A 19,871-nucleotide genomic window follows, 5' to 3' on the forward strand; every position below is an offset into this window, starting at 1 on the left:
TACAGCGTGTAAACCATAGTAACAAGAACTCTACCCAAACCCTAGAAGCTCAGGTATGAATAGGTGGCCACAGAGCCTAGAGTTCTGAATGACACACTGAACATGAATGGATTCAATAATTTTCTGAATTCTGCTGTAAGTATGATACTTATTTTAAAATGTTTCTATGAATAATTCTATGATGTTGTAATCATTTGGTTTGTTTATAGATGTTGGATAGATGTTGTAATCATATAGTTGTGATCATATAGTTTCTCATATAAAGATGAGGAAACTGGTCTTAGCGATGTTAATTCCTTACCCAAGATAAGTTAGCACCTGGTAGAACTAGGATATAAGTTTATAGCATTTGACTCTAAAAGCCATGTACTTTCTTTTTAGTGAGAAGAGAATATTTCTCCATTCTTTATTTCCCAAAGAAATAAGCAGGGATGGGAATATAAATAAGCAGAGACCTGAGGCAGATTAACCAAGAGAATTTACCCAGCTTACTGTTTGACGGAAACCATCCACCTAGGTTCCTTATATAATTTTTTCTTTCTTAGACACTATATATGATTTCATGAAGAAAGAGAATCATACTTTGGTGAGTGAGTTTACGTTCCAGGGTTTCTCCAGCTTCCATGAGCACCAGCTCACCCTCTTTGTTGTATTTCTTGTACTGTACATATTAACCCTGGCAGGCAATATCATCATTGTGACCATCATTAGCCTTGATCATCACCTCCACACCCCCATGTACTTCTTCCTCAACATGCTTTCAGCTTCAGAGACCATGTACACACTTGTCATTATTCCCAAGATGCTCTGTAACCTCATAGGCCTGAGTCAGCCCATTTCCTTGGCAGGTTGTGCCACTCAGATGTTCTTCTTCACCACTCTGGCCATCAACAATTGCTTCCTACTCACAGCGATGGGTTATGACCGCTATGTGGCTATTTGCAACCCCTTGAGGTACTCTGTCATCATGAACAAGAAGGTGTGTACTCAGTTGGTATGGGGGGCCTGCAGCATTGGCCTAATTGTAGCCATGACACAGGTGTCTGCTGTGTTCAGGCTGCCCTTCTGTACCACGAAGGTGGCCCACTTCTTCTGTGACATCCAACCTGTGACGAAGCTGTCTTGCATTGACACAACTGTCAATGAGATCCTAACTTTGATCATCAGTGTGCTAGTGATCCTGGTTCCCATGGGATTGGTTTTCATTTCCTACATCCTCATCATCTCCACCATCCTCAAGATCACCTCTGCTGAGGGCCGGAAGAAGGCCTTTGCCACCTGTGCTTCTCATCTCACTGTGGTCGTTGTCCACTATGGCTGTGCTTCCATTGCCTACCTCAAGCCCAAGTCAGAGAACACTAGGGATCAGGATCAGCTGATTTCAGTGACCTACACCATCATCACCCCCTTACTGAACCCTGTGGTATACACCCTGAGGAACAAAGAGGTCAAGGATGCTCTGCTCCGGGTCATTAGCAAGAAGCTTTCCTGACAAGATGGGCCTATTTCAATGAGAGTCTTAGAAGATTCTCTAGAGAGGGAAAAGCAGAGCAGCACCCACAGTCACGAGCAGTGATTAAGTGAAAGGAGGAGAGAACAAAAGGATTACAAATTCAGCTGCTGGAGAAATGGACAAGGTTTTCCAAAGCACAAGCAATCCTGCATCTCACAAGAGAACATGGATGGTATGGGACATCAAATATAGGAGAAAGAATTCAATGACGCTGGGAAGTAGATGGGCTCCCTGGGCAGCCTGGAACAGAATGAGATCAAGGAAGTAGAAAGAATTAATAAGTGGACGCCGCCCCAGGGCAGGGCTAAAGTTTTAAACATATTCTATAACACTCTTTTTTGGGCATGGGGTTTCTCCTTACCCAGTTAGAGCTACACATGTTTATCACCTAAGTGAAGTCATACCTTTATGGACAATTCAAATGCCTTGCATCTTAGACACCATAAATAAATGGACATGAGAGATAAATAACCATCTGTAAAATTCATCAGCCCTTGAATTCTATATCTTTTTCACATAAGTTCCAGCTTGGCCATATGGGAAAATGGAGGCCTAAGTTTTCAGAATCATGTAAGAGAAACATTTTTGGAAGGTTAATTAAAATCCCTTGGTGATCTAGTCAAAGAAGGCAGTAGCATCAAGTAATCATATTGGCATTTATATTATGAGAATATACAACAGTTGTTGGTGATATTATTTGTGACTGACTCACCTTGTAAAAAAAATTGGTATTGCCTTTGGAGATGTTTGTGGAATGGACAGAAGTTACCAGTGGATGGGAGTAAAAGAGAATCTACACCAAGGATTATCCGGGTAAGAGGATTGGGAGGATTAGGGTGGGTATGGAGAATGTAGCCATGTGGTAACTCAGTGACTCAACAAAAGAAAAAGACTCAGACCATCAATCCCATCATTTAAGACCATCCAGGACCTGAATTAATATGTCATCTTTCCCTAGTCACCTCCATTTCCAGGAACCCTCCCTTTAGCCTATCATCCAGCTCCACACAGCCTACAATCCAGTAATACCTAGTGACTTGTGGTTTCCCACTTCCCATTTCGTATACTCATACCTTCCTATAGCTTATTGCCACTTAATGGAAATCGCTTACTGCCACCCTCACTGCCCATTCAGCCAGGGTGCTCTTCTATTCATTTTGGAACACAAACTGAAGCATCTCTCTTTTTATGTACCCTCTAATGAAGAAGAAATTATTCCCTCACACTCCAACCTCCAAACTCATACATTACTGTAGTGAACATTTTCCATGATGTCTTTATGAACGAAAGTGTGAAATGGGCAGTGAGTGATGTTGTGACTACATCAAGTCTTAGCTAGGTGGGCAGTTTCACCTACCGTTTAATGTCTCACTTGTACCAAGTGATGCGTTTTTCACAGGCTGTGTTCTCTTTTATGTTAATTTCCAAAGTTAGGGCTCAGTCCAAATAATTTAATTTCATAAATAGCCCGTTATGATTCAGTCTTACATAAATTCAAGGTTTTCTTTGGAGATTTTTGGTGAAATCCAAGAGAACACAAAGTAAAGTTACCTCATGTTTGTCAATGGTCACTTTTACTTTTTCTCTGTAAATAAAAAGTGTTTTTTAAAAATTTGCTTTAGACTGTAGCCTTGAAAGTGTTGTCCTTTCTGGTCAACCTTCTCAATAATAATCTATATTTACAAACTTAACTATTTAAAATGTTATGTAGCAGTTTTTGGAGGTCAGCAGAGCAAAGTAGATATAACACAAGCATTGTAAGAAAAAGACTCTATTTTGAGTCCTGGTTCTACTTCTTATTGACCATACATACTTGAATGGTTATTCGCTTCTCTAAGCTTGCAATTTCCCCAACTATAAAACTTATATTAAAAGTTTATTATGGCAAACACATGAGACAATAAGTGTAAAAATCCTTTGCAAATGACAAAATAGGGACAAATATTCTTTATTGTTACTACAGTAAGGAAAGTGTTATAATCTCTGTAAACTTCTAATTGTGTCTACCAAACCCAGAGAGCTCAATCTCATCCATCTGAGGGGACTGCTGCCTCAGAGATTTCTGATTCGGCTTTTTTGTCTGCCTGCCATCACTCTTATTTCTACACCTGGTTCAAGATAGAGTCTCTTTCCTCAGACAGCCTGGAGAATGAGGAGGGGAAGTTCGCTTCTGGGTGATCCTCCAGACACAGCTCAGTCGTTTAGCTGACACTGCTTCAGTGAGCTCACAGCAACAGAAAGTGATTGTTGCGCTTATTTCCCCTAGACATGTGGGCTCCATTCTTCATGTTTCTGCTGGTTTCTTTTGTTAGGGAGAATACAAAATCACAAGAAGACTTGAATTTAAGACACATCTTTGGTCCTTCCCAGCTGTGTATCCCTCAGAAAGTACTGACTCTTTCCTTATCTGCAAAATGGGGTTACCAATGCCTGCTCTGTCTTTCCCATTAAGCTGTTGAAAGAATCAACTTACTCTAGAATAAATAGGGTAGAAACTGCTGTGGTAACCACAGGAATTGTTAAGAAACATAACGTATCATCATCATCACTACTGTTATTATTAACTAGCATGATCCCTATGTTCTTACCTATCCAATTTTTCTTGGCCATTTTATATTATTTCACTAATTAATTTTTGACTCCTACCTTCCTCCTACATACTTTTAAGTTCTAATTACTGTTGGATCCTTCATTAAGTCTGGAAGTCATATATTTGTAGTTTCTTACAGAAAAACATTTCCGAACTTTACATTACTATCTTTTGTTAGCAAGTTCAGCAGTTAACGCCAGTCCTCCTGCTCCACATCAAGCACTCTCCCTCCTTCTAGTTCAGTGGATTTCAAATTCTTTACCACGACCCACAGCCCTCAATAAGAATGTATGTTGTAACATAACCCGATAGGCATGTGTACATCTGTGTGTACATACATATAGAAACTGAAACAAAACATTCACAAAACAGTACTTTGCCTTATGACAGGCAATGCATTCTCATGTTTTTCATTCTAGTCTATTCTGTTGTATATTTAATTTTATTTAAGTAAAGTTGATGAATAGAGGTGCACCTAATACGTATTTTGACTACATACTCAAGAGTTGAGAGTTAAAGTATTCAACTGAAGTCAATGTTGAAACCAAATACCTTCATACTGTATTTCTGGTAGACTGAAATAAAATTAAAATCTTATAAAAAACTTAATAACATTGAAATTTCATTATTAAACATTCGGTAATCATATTTAAAGGGTTGACACCTCAGAGGAGGGAAATTTAGTCTTCATTGTAGCTGCTAGATTGTTCCAGTAGTCACTAAAACACACATTTGAAATCTAGGTAAACGGCTTACTTTTCAAATGAGAAACTGAGATTGGTAGAGAAGCAAAATATCTTGGGAGAAATACCTCATTTTTCTCTAACACATTCTTCTTTTCTTCATATTCTTTATTAGATATGGAGTGAAAATAATTTATCCTGGATACTGTCATACCTGATTTTGATGGCAAAATTTAAATCCTGCTGTAAATTCATCTGTAAAATTGATAAGATTCACGACTTAAATGGAATTAGGAAGCTAAAAATACAGTGCTTAAAAGTTGTTTTATTTAATGTAAATAGAGAACACCAGACAACTTTATAAAGATTGAATTCTGATATCTAATTTTTATTATTCTGCTTTGTATATTTAAATTTTATAAATATTTATTGGCTTTACAAAGTTATACTCTTTCTAAAGCTATCTAATAATTAACACACTATCTCTTAATATTTATATGAAATATTGACTTATTTTCCTATTTATTTAATTATTTAAAACTCTTAAATTTGTCCAGAAAATTAACTCTCACAATGATCATCAATTATTCCTTGTTTTTTTTTAAGATTGGCCCAAAGCTAACATCTGTTGCCATTTTTTTTCTTCTTCTTCCCAAAGACCCCGTACATAGTTGTATATTCTAGTTGTAGGTCCTCCTACTTCTGCCATGTGGGATACCACCTCAGCATGGCCTGATGAGTGGTGCTAGGTTTGAGCCCAAGACCTGAACCAGCGAAACCCTGGACCGCCAAAGCAGAGTGCACGACTGTAACCACTCAGCCATGGCGCTGGCCCCCTCATCAATTATTCTTACATTTTACTCTTGTAATAATAAACATAATGTATACTTTGATAGATTGAGAGAATTTTAACATGTAAATTATATAAAGCTATTGCAGTCTAAGTCACAGAATGATTAACTACATTTGAAAATGCATACTTGAATATTTTTTAAGAATCCAAATGACTTGCTTTATTCAGATTGCTGATGTTGTTAGACTGATTAGAGATAACAACCTATGCTATCACATGATCACTGTTTGCTTACAAATTCAGGGATACCAAAAAAATGGCATACAAGGGTTTCAGCCATTGATGTTGTAAAGGCTCTAGCCAAGCAGCAAGCAAATAGCAGATCTTGGCGAAATACCAAATGCAAAGTCAAACTTTGATGTACCCATAGTGTGATTGGTTAAACTTGGGGAAAAGATGAGAAGATATCGATGCCGTAAGGAATGTGGCATGTAAGAGTCACACACCAAGCTGGCTGAAATGGTAGGAGAGCACCTGAGAAGGAGGCCACTTATTTCTTCTTGTATTCTGAAATAGCAGTATGTTAGTTGGTATTTTTCGTAATCATAAAAGCAAAACTCACTCTTTGAAAAAAGCTTCAGAATATTATTAAGAAGAAAATGGAATCTCTGTTCTTCCAATGTTCACTATGACATATATGAGTATATATAGCATTTCTCCTCTCCAAACTCCCCAAATCCATCCCTCCCAAACTCTAGAAGTGATAGGAAAAATGTTTAAGTAGGATTATAGCCAGTGTTTAAAAACAAAAATGGAATTTTTGGTGGACAGAAACTATGAGGCACGTTGAGCAAATATGAGGCATGAAATAGAGACTCAAAATAAATGTAATTAGATTGATAAGATATCTCAGACGTATGTGGGAGTGAAAAAGAGAGTCCAGCCACAAAAATTGGGAGCAACACAAAAGTTAATTCAGACCCAGAGGTGGAGGGAAACAAGAACAATAAGAAACCCCAGGGGAAAGCAACAGAGGCTATTGTCCATAAAAAGCAGCCTACCCCATCACTTCTTGCCCCAAGGGAAGCATTAGAATGGTTTTGGTGGTTTCTAGACAAAAACAAAGCTTGGAGAGAGAAAGAGATATGACAGTGATGCAGGAATCTAGCAATAACAAAGATGGGGGGGGAGGAAATAGGACATAAATACAGAAGGAAGAAACTGATACTAGAAGCGCTGACCTAAAAAGCAGTATTATTTTATTTTTTGTAAAACTATTATAAGAAAATTAAATTCACTTCTCTTGCTCAATGTGAAGCTATGATATTGGCTAATACTAGTCATTTAGAACAAAAAAACAAAAGTTATAGGAATCTGTTAAATATTATTTAAGAGTAGAGGGAATTCTGATGAAACACAGATTTTACATGTGCATTATTTGTGGCTTTTTCCCAAAACCCTACTAAATTTGTGTTAAGAATAGGCTTACCTCCATAGCAAAAGAAAGAAAGGAGATGACAGCAAAAGAGTGTGAAACAAAATTTTGGGATCTGAAAAGCAGATTAATAAGTTGTTCTTGACTCCTGTGTGACTTAGCACCTAGGAGAATGCTGATGTAGAACACTCAGGGGATGTCTGAGGCAGAGAACACAGCAAAAATGCCAATGTTTTAGCAATTAGAATGCCAGAAGCATTCAGGAGAAGGAGGAAGTAAGTACTTCTGAACATAGGAGTGTATGATTAGCCCGAAAAATGGAGTTGCTTTAAAATTTTTAAGAGATGTTATACAATCAGAACCTCTTCCCCACCTGAGCAGAAGGCTGAAGAGAGACTTTCTGGAGAGACTTACCGAGATGAGGTGATATGAAAAAAAAAGTGGGGAAGAGGTAAAAGAACACCAGCAAACCTGTCAGTATATTGACGATAAGGCTCACAGCTCCCAATCAGGAAACTGAAGGATTTCCCCCCGGGGAACTGAGCATTTCAAAAGCAAAATTCATAGATATAGACAGTTCAATGTCTTATGTTGAAAAAGTAAGCTTGCCCTAATAAAGCCATCTTTATCACATTACCCAGCGTTATTACCCCAGTAAATAAAGCCCGCCATTCAACATATTCCACCCCACCACATACACACACACACACACACAGAGTTTCCAAACAGCCTGTTAGTACATTACTCTTAGTTATGAGTGGACAAACAAGGATCACTAAGCATTTGAGGACAATCACCAACATGAAAAGAGATATCAACCTAACAAATAGATAACAAAGAATATGGAAGAATCAGATATAGTGCAGGAAGTAGATTAAAAGCTTTCAAAAGATATATATTTAACATTTTCAGAAGCATAAGACAAGATGCTGTATTGGTAAAATAAAAGCAGTGTTACATAAAATGTGTGTTCTGAAAAGCAGAAAGAGTTTTTACAAATTAAAAATATGTTATTTTTAATGCATTTTTACTTAAAATACAATAATTTTACAAATTAAAAATACATTTATTTATTAAATAAAAATTAAATATGAGAGTTGCAAGAGAAATTTGATGAAATGACTTGAATAGCAAAACAAAAAGATGAATAGGAGTGAAGTAAGAGAACAATATATGAATACTGGAGATAAATATAAGATGTCCAATATTTGACCTTATAGGACTCAAAAATAAAAACAGAGCAAGTAGAGAGGGTGAAAGTTTCAAAGAAACAGTAAAAGAAAATTTCAAAGAGCAAAAGTACATGAACTTCCAGACCAAATGACTATCACATTAAAAACGAACAATCATGACCTCACAGGAAAATGCATCTTGATAAAGTACCTGAAAACTAGGTTAAAAAGATGACCTTAAAGCTTCAAGATAAAAAAAAAACCAAATATAGTACTAAGCAATGGATTAAGAATCAAAATGGCTTTGGACTTTACACCAGAAGCTGGAAGGATTGAACCAGTGATCTAAAAATTGTAAGGAAAATTATTCCCAAACTAGAATTCTGAATTCAGCAAATTATCAATCAAATGTGAAAATAAAATAATATTTTAAAACATGTAAGATCTCAAGAAATTTTTGCCTCTACTCTCTTTCTCAGGAGACCATTAAAATGAAAGTACACAAGAAAGAAGATAAAGGGAGAGGGAGACAGGAAACGTGGGAGAGGAGAGGTAAGAGGAACTCCCAGGCTGGAATCGAAGGGAGGCGCCATGTTCATAGCCGCCCCATCAGCTAAAGAGCAACTGAGCAAAACTGGAGAACAAAGGCAGAGAGCTCAGGGAGGACCTGCTCCATGAAAAGAGAAAGAACAGGAAATGAAGAGGTTCCTGATATTGTAGACCATACAAAAGAAACTGGCTTTCTTGCTCAAGAGACATATAATTACAGTGTATGACATGAATCAGCTGTGAATAGTATTCATTCAATCATTATTATTTAAACACTAAATAATGACACCCAAAATCAGAATATAAACATATTTTGTGAAAGAGGTAAGAGGAAGTGTGTGTGTGTGTGTGTGTGTGTGTGTGTCTGTGTTTGTAAGTGAGCTGGAAAGTGAAAATGGAGTTACATAAAGTTTTTGAAAATAATGTGATGATTAATTGTGTGTCAATTTGACTGGGCCATGGAGCCCATATATTTGATCAAACATTATTCTGGATGTTTCCATGAGGGGGGTTTTAGATGAGATTAACACTTAAATTGGTGGATTTTGAGTAAGGTAAGTTGTCCTCCTTAATGTGGGTGGGCCTCATCCAATCAGTTGAAGGAGAGAATTGAACAAAAGCCTAACCTTCCAGGAGCAAGAGGCAATTCAGCAGCAGATGGCTTTCAGATATGAACTGGCTCTTCCCTGGATCTTCATCCTGCAGACCCACCCTATAGATGTGAGATTTGCCAACCTCCATAATCATGCGAGATGATTCATGAAAATAAATCTTCATATAAACACACACACACAATTGGTTCTGTTTCTCTGGAGATACCTCACCAATACAGGCAGCCTCTAGGGAATAGGAGAAAAGGGTAGAGAAATTTTTTCCTTTTTAATATTTGAAATTTTAAACTCTGTACGTGCACTATTTCTAAAACTGAAAGGCAACACATAAAAAAATTTAAGGGTAATTACTAGGTAAAAAGGCAGAGAATGTAAAAATTCAAACCAGTAGACAGCATATAAAATAGAGATACCGGTCAAGCAAATTAAAAGCTGAGGAGGAGAAACAAACAACAAGGAGGAACATGATAAAAGGAAAACTCAAGATAAGAAGGCAAAAATAAGCTTATAATAAGTATACGAAATCAGTTAAACAAAATTCTTGAAGGAAAAAACACTAAAAGGAACAAAGAGCACATTTAGTTCTGCTAAAAGGAATAATCCACCAGGAATATACAGCTGCCATCAACTGATGTGGACCTAACAGCCAAGGTTCAAAACAGATCCGGCAAACACAAACAGACCACAAGGAGAAACAGGTATTGTATAATTATTTAAGTGACATTAATAAACATTTTCTGGAAACCTGTAAAGCAGACAAAATGCAAGAAAATAAAACATCAACAAGTGTTAACAACACAATTAACAAGCTTGATTTAAAATTATTTTCATAGACATATGAATTTTTCACAAAAATTTGACCAAAGGGATCTCAACGAATTTCAACACATACATCCTGATTTCACAATAAGTGCAATAAATTTAGGAAAGTAGCCACAAAAACTGCCCAATCCTCCCTCTTGCTATCCCCTCCCCACCACTCCCCCTACATCTGCAAATATAAAAATATACTTTGAAAAAAATCATGAGTAAAAGAGGAAATAAAAATGTTAAAAGCATTAACCATTTGGAATTAAAAGACAATTCAGGCTAGCAAAATCAGAGCAGTGCATTCAAATCAATCCAGAGATAAATTTATAATCGAAGATGGACTTCTTAGAAAAACATATAAAAGCAAACTAAATTTTTAATTCAAGAGCCTAGAAGAAGAGCAAAATAAATCCAAAGAAAGTGAAAAAACTAATAATATCATTTATAATGACAAATATAAATTAATCCAAAGATAATTAAATAAAAAGTAAATAATTAAACAGAGCTTAAAATGAATCAAGTAAAAATCACAATAAAAATCAGAACTTGAAATATTAAAATATAAAGTTTTGGTAGGTATGATCAAGAGCAAAGGAGAAAAGGACCACCTAAATAAAACTACAAATAAGGATATAATTAGTGATGCAAATAACATTGTTAAAATTATGTGATAATAGCATGAAAAACTTTAGATCAATAAATTTGAAAACATAGATTAAATGTACAATTTTAATAAAAATAAACTCTTATAATATTGGCCTCAGAATAATTAGAAAATGAACAACCAATAATCAAGAATAATGAAAATGAGGGGCTGGTTCAGTGGTGTAGTGGTTAAATTCACACATTCCGCTTCAGCAGCCCAGGGTTCACCAGTTTGGATTCCGGGAGCAGACCCACGCACCACTTATGAAGCCATACTGTGGCAGGCGTCCGACATATAAAGTAGAGGAAGATGGGCACAGATGTTAGCTCAGGGCCAATCTTCCTAAGCAAAAAGAGGAGGATTGGCAGCAGATGTTAGCTCGGGGCTAATCTTCCTCAAAAAAGAAATAAAGAAGAAGAGTGAAAATGGTAGTCAAAATATCTTTTCCACTCCTAGTTAAGAGAAACACCTGAGACCAACCTGTAAGAGAATACATGAACATTCTTTCAGGTCTTATAAAAAGAGGGGAATCTCTCCTACTTGAATCACGAGGCCACTAGACTCAAAAACTTTATGTCAAACCAGAAATAAGCAGTTAAAAATACAAAATTAAACATCAATGTCTCCTAGAGATAGAAGCAAATATTCTAAATAAAATCTTAACTACAGGAATCCATAATTTAAATAAAACAGCATGTCCAAGACGAGTTTTCACTAGGAATGCTAGGATGATTGAATATTAAAAGAATCTATCAAAATAATTTACTGTATTAACAAATTAAAAGATAAAATTCATGTGACTTTCTCAAAAGATGAAAAACATAAAAACAGACATAAATCCAACATCCAGTTGATCATAAACATTCTTATCAAACTAAGACTAAAAAGGACTTTCCTTTACCTATGAGCATCTATCAGAAGTCTACATCAAACATCATATTTCATGACAAAACATTTGAGCATTCCAACTAAAGTCAGGAAAAAGACAAAAATATATACACATAGGTAAACATAAAAGACAATATAGATATATTTTGTTTGCAACTCTTGTTCTCCTATCTGATTTAAAATAGAACTGCATAAAGCGATAACTACAAAAATGTGCTGATGGACTTGTATTGTATAAAAATATATAAGGATGAAATACATATAACAATAATAGCACAAGGAGAGGTGAGAGAATGGCGCTATATGGGAGAAAAGTTTCTGTGTCCTATGCAAATTAAGTTGGGATTAATAAGAATTAGATGTTTTTTGGTAAAAAAATTAATTGTAATTCTCCTTAGGGCAACCACTAACAAAATAACTCAAAAAACCTAGTAAAGAAAAAACAAGAAACTAAAATGTTACACTAGAAAATATTTATTTAACAGAAAAGAAGGCAATAATGGATGACTAGAGGGGAGAAAACATGCCAGATAGAAAACCAATACTAAAATAGGAAATGTAGATCCTACCTCATTGGTAAGTACCTTAAAATGAAATAAATTAAACAATGGAATCAAGAGGCAGAGATTGGCAGAATGGCTTAAAAAAATGTGATACAACTATATGCTGCCTACAAGAGACAGACTATAGATTCAAAGACGCAAATAGGTTGAAAGTAAAAGGGTATAATAAGACATGTCATGCAAACAGGAACCAAAACATATCTGGAATGGCTATATTAATATCAGACAAAATTGACTTTAAGACCAAAATTGGTGCAGGGGAAAAGAAGGACGTTTTATACTGGTAAAAGTTCAATCTATCAGGAAGACATAACAATTATAAATTGAACACGTACCTAACAAGAGAGTCCCAAAATACATGGAGCAAAAACTGAAAAATTTGAAGGGAGAAATAGACAATTCAATCATGGTAGTTAGATACTTTAATACTCCATATTCACTAATGGATAGAACAATGATGCGTAAGATCAACATGGAAATAGAAGACTTCAACAACACTATGAACCAACTAGAACAGACATCCATAGAACATTCTACCCCGAAATATCAAAATACACATTCTCCTCAAGTACACAAAGAACATTCTTCAAGACAGACCATACGTTAGACCATTAATCAAACCTTAATAAATTTAAAAGAACTAAAATCAAATGAAGTATGTTCCCAGACTGCAATGGAATTAATTAGAAATCATTAACAAAAGGAAATTTTGGAAATTCACAAATATGTGGATATTAACGCACTTCTAACTAATAATAAATGTGTCAAAGAAGAAATCATAAAGAAAATTAGAAAGTACTTTAAGAAGCATAAAAATGAAAACACGTCCCCAAATTTATATGGAACACAGCAAAAGCAGTGCTTAGGGAGAAATTTATAGATGTAAGTGTGTATATTAAAGAAGAAGAATGTTTTCATGTCATTAATCTATGACTCTCCTTAAAGACCTAGAAAAAGAAGAGCGAATTAAATCCAAAGCAAACAGAAGGAAAACATAAAAAGATTGGAGGAGTAATAAATGACATAGATAATAGAAAACAATAGAAAAATCAACAAAACCAAAAGTTAGTTCTTTAAAAAGATCAGTGAAGTTGATAAACCTTTAGCTAGACTGACCAAGAGAAAAAGGGAGAAAACATAAATTCCTAAAATCAGGAGCTAAAGAGGAGATATTACCATTAACTTTACAAGAATTTTTTAAAGACAGATTATAAGGGAATACTACGAACAACTGTGTCCCAACAAATTAGGTAAATTATATGAAATGGACAAATTCCCAGAAAGACACAAATTATCAAAATCGACTTAAAGAATAGAAAAATCTGAATAGACCTATAACAAGTAGAGTTTGCATTAGTAATGAACAAACTTCCCACAAAGAATAGCCCAGGACCAGATGGCTTCACTCGTGATGTCTACACAACAGTAAGGAATTAATACCAATCCTTCACAAACTTTTCCAAAAAATAAAAAAGGAGGAAACACTTTCCAACTCGTTCCATGAGGCCAGCTTTATCTTGATACCAAAATCAGACAATAATGTCACACGAGAAAGAAAACTATAAACCAACACTCTTTAGGAATATAAATGCAAAACTCCTCAACAAAATGGAATCCAGCAAGAATCCTGTTCCTAGGCATATAGCTAAAGGAAATGAAAACACACATCTACACCAAAACTTGCAGATAATGTTCATAGCAGTATTATATTCAGAACAGCCCCAATTTCCACCAACTGGTGAATGGATAAACAAATATGGTGTATCAATATATTGGAATATTATTCAGCAATCAAAAGGAATGAAACATTGATAGATGTTACAACATGGATGAACCTTGAAAACATTACACTATGCAAAAGAAGCTAATCACAAAAGGTCACATATTGCATGATTCCATTTATATGAAATGTCCAGAATAGACAAATCCATAGAGATAGCAAGTAGATTAGTGTTTGTGAGTGGCTGGGAGGAGGGGAGAAATGAAGAGTGGCTGCTATTGGCTACAGGGTGTCTTTGGGGTGATGTAAATGTTCTGAAGTTAGACAGTGGTGACAGCTGAACAATTCTGTGAATTTACTAAACACCACTGAATTGCACATTATAAAAGGGTGAATTTTATGCTATGTGAATTATATCTCAATAAAGCTGTTATATAAAAATATCCATTTACAATAATAACAAAAACAACTGAGCACCTTACAAAAACATAACAAAAGTATACAAGATCCTTCTGGAGAGTATTATGTAACTTTACTGAAGGACATAGGGAAGAACTGCATAAGTGGGACCATATCCCTTGATGGGAAGATTCAAAGACGTAAAGATGTCAACTGTTCCCAAATCAATATACAAGCTCAATGCAATCCCATAAAAATCCCGGTATGATGTTGCAGGCATACTGACAAGCTCACTCTAAAATTAGTTCAGAAGTATAAGTTCATTCCTTTATTTAACAAATTTATTGAGTGCTTACACTATATCAAGAATTATTAAAACTGCTAGGGGTACAGCATTAAAATGATAAGAAACATCACCGCCTTCATGTGGCTTATATTTTGTAATGTGCTAAAATAGATAAGGCCATTTTAGAAAAAACTCATAATGAGTTTCTTGATCTAGCAGATATCAAGCTGTATCATAAATCTATATTAATTAAAACAGCATAAAATTAGCACAAAAATAGCCAAAATAGATCCATATAACAGAACAGAATCCAAAACCAGATGTGTGCACATATACTAATTTGGGATATGATAAAGAAAGAAATATGATTGAATAGACACCCCTTAGATCAGTGCAAACATGAAACAAATTTTCATTAGATTCTTTAAAAACCTGCACTTCCTGCCTCTGAATTTTAGTGTACTTAGAGCAAACAACTATTTAAAAAAAAATCCAGTTGTTTCTCTTCATGGTTGATATTAACAGTCCAAAGAAAGCATCTTACTCGAGTCTCAGCTGATGCTGTCAGACACGATATAGACTAATTTGCTGACTGAGGTCCAGGAATAAGAGAAAATCGATAAGTTTTGGAAAGCCCATCTCTCACCCACATACCAAGCACTAATGGGTGGTTAGCCCCTCATAGAACATATTGACCCCAGCTCTACTTCTCATTTCCTCCCCTCTCCCACCCAGCCGTTCTCTCTGATGCCCCTTCCAATGGACCAAAGAAATGTTCAAAGATAAGGGAGGCCTGTGAGCTCCTCGTTGGTTCCTTTGCTCACTCCTCCCACACAGAGATGCTTCCCCACTCCCACTTCTAGTTTTTTTTTTTTTAAAGATTTTTTTTATTTTTTCCTTTTTCTCCCCAAAGCCCCGCAGTACATAGTTGTATATTCTTCGTTGTGGCTCCTTCTAGTTGTAGCATGTGGGACGCTGCCTCAGCGTGGTTTGATGAGCAGTGCCATGTCCGTGCCCAGGATTCGAACCGACGAAACACTGGGCCGCCTGCAGCGGAGCGCACAGACTTAACCACTCGGCCACGGGGCCAGCCCCCCACTTCTAGTTTTTTGATTCTAAAGCCAGTGTGGTCAGTGTGGGGAGGGGGAACATTAGCAGATAAAGCTCACAACAGGCAGACAACGTTCCATACACTAGCTCAGGCATGTTCAAAGAGTGGTCATGGGATCCCTTGCAGAGTGTCTGTCAGATCAAAACTATTTTCATGAGAATACTTCAGTTGTTTATCTTTTTCACCGATTCTCTTCTGAGAGAGTTTTCCAGAGGCTACATAACATGTGATATACAGATTATGTGATATATCAGATCCTATACAGACATTATGTGATATATCAGATTCTATACAGAGATTATGTGTGATATATCAGATTCTATACAGACATTATGTGATATATCAGATTCTATACAGAGATTACGTGATTTATCAGATCCTATACATAAGCACACATGAGAATCCAGCTATCTTTCATTGAGTCAGACACAGAGAGATTTGCAAAAATGTAAACCAGTGCTGCTCTTCCAAATCCTTTTGTTTATAGTTATTTCTCATGACAATGTTATCTATGTTAGCATATAATAGATTTATTACTGTTATTTTTAAATAAATTCATAAAAAACATCTTCAAAATGTTTGTTTTAATTTCTACTATGGGAAAATAATATAAACAAAAGCTCTTAGGGTCTTCAATGATTTTTAAGAGTTTAAAGGGTTCTCATGATCAAAAAGTTTAGGATGGCACCAGCCTTCTAAGAGCCAGCTTCAGCTTATCAACATAAACACGTCATGAAGCCCTCAATAAACATCACTTGAATAAATAAGTGAATAAAAGAATTGGTTTTGAAGGATACAAACACAGTTTGAATTAGATAACGTGCATAAATTTCTAACACAATTCTTGTTACACAGTAAATACTTAATACATGAGTGTTTTCTTCCTTGATACCAAAACAAGAACCATCAGACTCAGAAGTGGAATTTAACATCATGTCCCTGTATGAGTGAGTTTTAAATAGGAAGACATCCTAGGATGCTGGCATGGTGATAACCATCACCTCCACCCCAATGCATGTGAATTTGTTCCTCCAGCTCTTGGAAGAATTTGGGATGGTTCTTGTTCACTGGACCCAGAAAGGCTGGCTCAGCTAGGATCCCCTGTGTTGTGTCCTACCTTTGTAGAAACTCCAGAACTTATAAATCTTAAACACTCTCTTGACCAGATCTGAGTTAGAGAAAACTGGAGATATTCCAGACAATAATAGTAGTCAGTGTTGTCAGACTTTAAGACAATCCAGGAATGAATAAAGGGGTCTGGGGAAAAAACTAGACATCTGTTTGCTTGCAAGCTCCTTTTTTATTCCTATAGTGAGAACTGCAGTGTAGGATTCTGCAGGTTCGGCAGCAAATGACAGTGCCACATCTAATGGAGTGCCATTGACATTTTAGCCATCATAGATATGTAACTTTCCAAGAGAGGGCAGTAAAATAATTATGGAAATTTCTGACAGAACCGTCTAGAGGAGGGAATGCTTTTTTCTAAAATGCACAAAAGCACTGTATAGACCAGTGGCGCCCTAACTACATTATTCACTGAAAGTCCTAACTTTGCTCATGAAGTTTCTGCTTCCTGTTAACCCATACATTACAAAGAGCAAGAGACAATGATAGAAGAACTAGATCCAAATCCTGACTCTACAGCTCTCTGGTTTTGTATGCTTGGGCAAATCAACCCCACCTATAGGTGCCTTAGTTTCTTCATTTGCAAAAAGGGATGATAAATGTCCTGCCCACCTCACAGAGTTCATTGAAGATCAAGTGAAATCTTGTGTGTAGAAGTTCCTTATAAAATGTAAACTATAAGTGTAAAAATATAAGGAACTTTACCATCAGTACGATAATAAGTCCCAGTCTTTACACACCATGGTAATGGTGGAACAGGGCATGACAGCACTAGGGAGGAGAAACAGCATATAGGCAAGGCTCAGCATGGGTTCCACCGGGTGCGGATGGAAAAGAGACCAGTGATAGAGGGACCAGTGCACTTGTACCAAAGTTTGTAAACAAACAAAAACATGTAGGGAAATTATATAATGGATAGCTAATTTGACAAATCCCATCTTCCTTTCTGAAGTTTCCCTTCTGAAGAATAAAATTTCTGGAGCTTTTTCCAAGGTGTTTAACATTAATTTTCCTTTTGTATGTGTGTATATTATTTGGCAGATGTAAAAACTGGCCAGACTCTCAGGGTCTTTTACTAGATTCATAGGAATATGACTGAAATCTGGGAGGAGACATCTCTTAAGAGAACATTTCAGGAGCAGAACCCATAGAAGACTTCCTGGTGTTGTGGAGAACTGCAAGGCTCCTGACTGTCAATACTTTGGAGGAATCAGTACAGAAAAAGAAGCTGTCACAATCTTGACACACTAAGGGTTGGGTAGTATCTTCACCATGGTTCTGCAGAGTATCTTTGACCTCCTTCTTCCTCAGGCTGTACATGAACACGTTCAGCAGAGCAGTGATGACAGTGTAGGTCACTGAGATGAGTCTGACTACCCAAGGGAAGTCTACAACTTAGGTTTGAGATAGATGATGATGGCACAGCCAGTGGATGATGATTACCATGAGGTGGGAAGCACAGGTGGCAAAGGCCTTCTTCCAACCCTCAACTGAAGCAATCTTAAGGATGGTGGAGATGATGAGGACATAGGAGATGAAGACCAGGCCCATGGGTAGAACAAGGACACAGACACTGACAACAAAGTTGATGATCTCATTGACAGTGTTGTCTGTGCAGGCCAGCTTCAGCAGGGGTCTCATGTCACAGAAGTGAGATGACAAAGCGGTCACAGATGAAGAGGCCAAACACCGATGTCACCTGGACAATGGTAATGTTCAGGCCAATTCTCAGTAACTCAGATGCAAACTTGACACAGATCTCTTACCTTTGATGACTGTGATGGGGAATTTTATGTGTCAACTTGACTGAGCTAAGGAATGGTAGTTGGTAAGACATTAATTCTGGGTCTGTCTATGAAAATGTCTCCAAAAGAGATTAGCGTTTGAATCAGTAGACTGAGTAAAGAAGATTACCCTTACCAAATTGCGTGGGCACTCTATTCACTGAGGGCCTGAATAGAACAAAAAGGCAGACAAAGGGCAAATTCTCTCTGTCTGCTTGAGCCAAGACATCCATCCTCTCCTGTCCTCAGACACCAGTGCTGTTGGTTCTCAGGTTTTCAGAATCAGACTGGGATTTACACCATCAGTCCCCTGATTCTCAGGCCTTTGGACTCAGACTGAATTACACTACCAACTTTCCTATTTCTTCATCTTACAGTTGGCAGATTGTAGGACTTCTTTGCCTTTATAACTGCATGAGCCATTTCCTATAATAAATCTCTTCTTGCGTATATCAATATATATCCTACTAGTTCTGTTTCTTTTGAGAACCCTGACTAATATAATGACTGAATACCATAGTTGCAGATGGCCACATACTGATCATCCTGCATATCCGTGAGCAGGAAACAGTTGTTGGCTGAAGAGATGAGATAGAAGAAGAGCTGGGTGGCAGTCCTGAATGGCAATGGGCTGGTAAGGACTCAGGAGGCCAGACTGAATGCAAGGAATAGTGGCCACAGTGTAGTATGTCTCAGAGATAGACAGCATACTCAGGAAGAAGTATAAAGGTGTATGAAGCTGATGGTCCAGGCAAATAATAACCACTATGATGACATTGCCAAAAACGGTCATCAGTTACAAAATTAGAAGAAGAACAACAGAAAGGACAAGCTTCTGCCACCACCCAAACCTGGAAAAGTCTTTAAAGAGGAGTTCAGCCACAGCAGTGGAGTGTGTCCTCAACACTGAGGTAGATCTGGATCTGCATGAGCTGGACAAAGGAAAGGGAGGGGTGAGGCTCTAACTATATAACACATTACACAGTGCTCTGAGCACACTCTTGAATAATGTCCCAGGCTGAGGAGTCATCAGTGCCTTTCCACTTCCGTCAGAACTCAGCATCCTTGAGAACAAATCGAGAAGTTTCTCATGATTTACTGGATTTAGGGCAGGGTTCAGAGGGAGGGAAAGGGTCAACATAAAATGAACAGCATAAATACAAAAGCAATTACCCTACTTGACTATTAAAGAG

At 36.7% G+C, this 19,871-nt stretch overlaps 1 protein-coding gene and 1 pseudogene across 1 annotated transcript; one reads left to right on the forward strand and one right to left on the reverse strand.

Moving 5' to 3' along the window:
* Positions 1-562: 562 nt before the first annotated feature.
* On the forward strand, positions 563-1,492 carry LOC106835826 (olfactory receptor 10J1-like). The gene has a single exon (XM_014848427.3). It carries the CDS (start codon positions 563-565, stop codon positions 1,490-1,492), a length of 930 nt encoding a protein of 309 aa, XP_014703913.3.
* Positions 1,493-18,013: 16,521 nt separating this feature from the next.
* On the reverse strand, positions 18,014-19,471 carry LOC139042105 (olfactory receptor 10J3-like; annotated as a pseudogene).
* Positions 19,472-19,871: the final 400 nt, after the last annotated feature.

This window comes from Equus asinus, chromosome 25 (assembly GCF_041296235.1).
Source record: "Equus asinus isolate D_3611 breed Donkey chromosome 25, EquAss-T2T_v2, whole genome shotgun sequence".
Taxonomy (NCBI): domain Eukaryota; kingdom Metazoa; phylum Chordata; class Mammalia; order Perissodactyla; family Equidae; genus Equus; species Equus asinus.

Bases quoted from the DNA above. Each gene is read 5' to 3' on its own strand.
- LOC106835826 (XM_014848427.3), top strand. From the start codon at position 563: ATGAAGAAAGAGAATCATACTTTGGTGAGTGAGTTTACGTTCCAGGGT.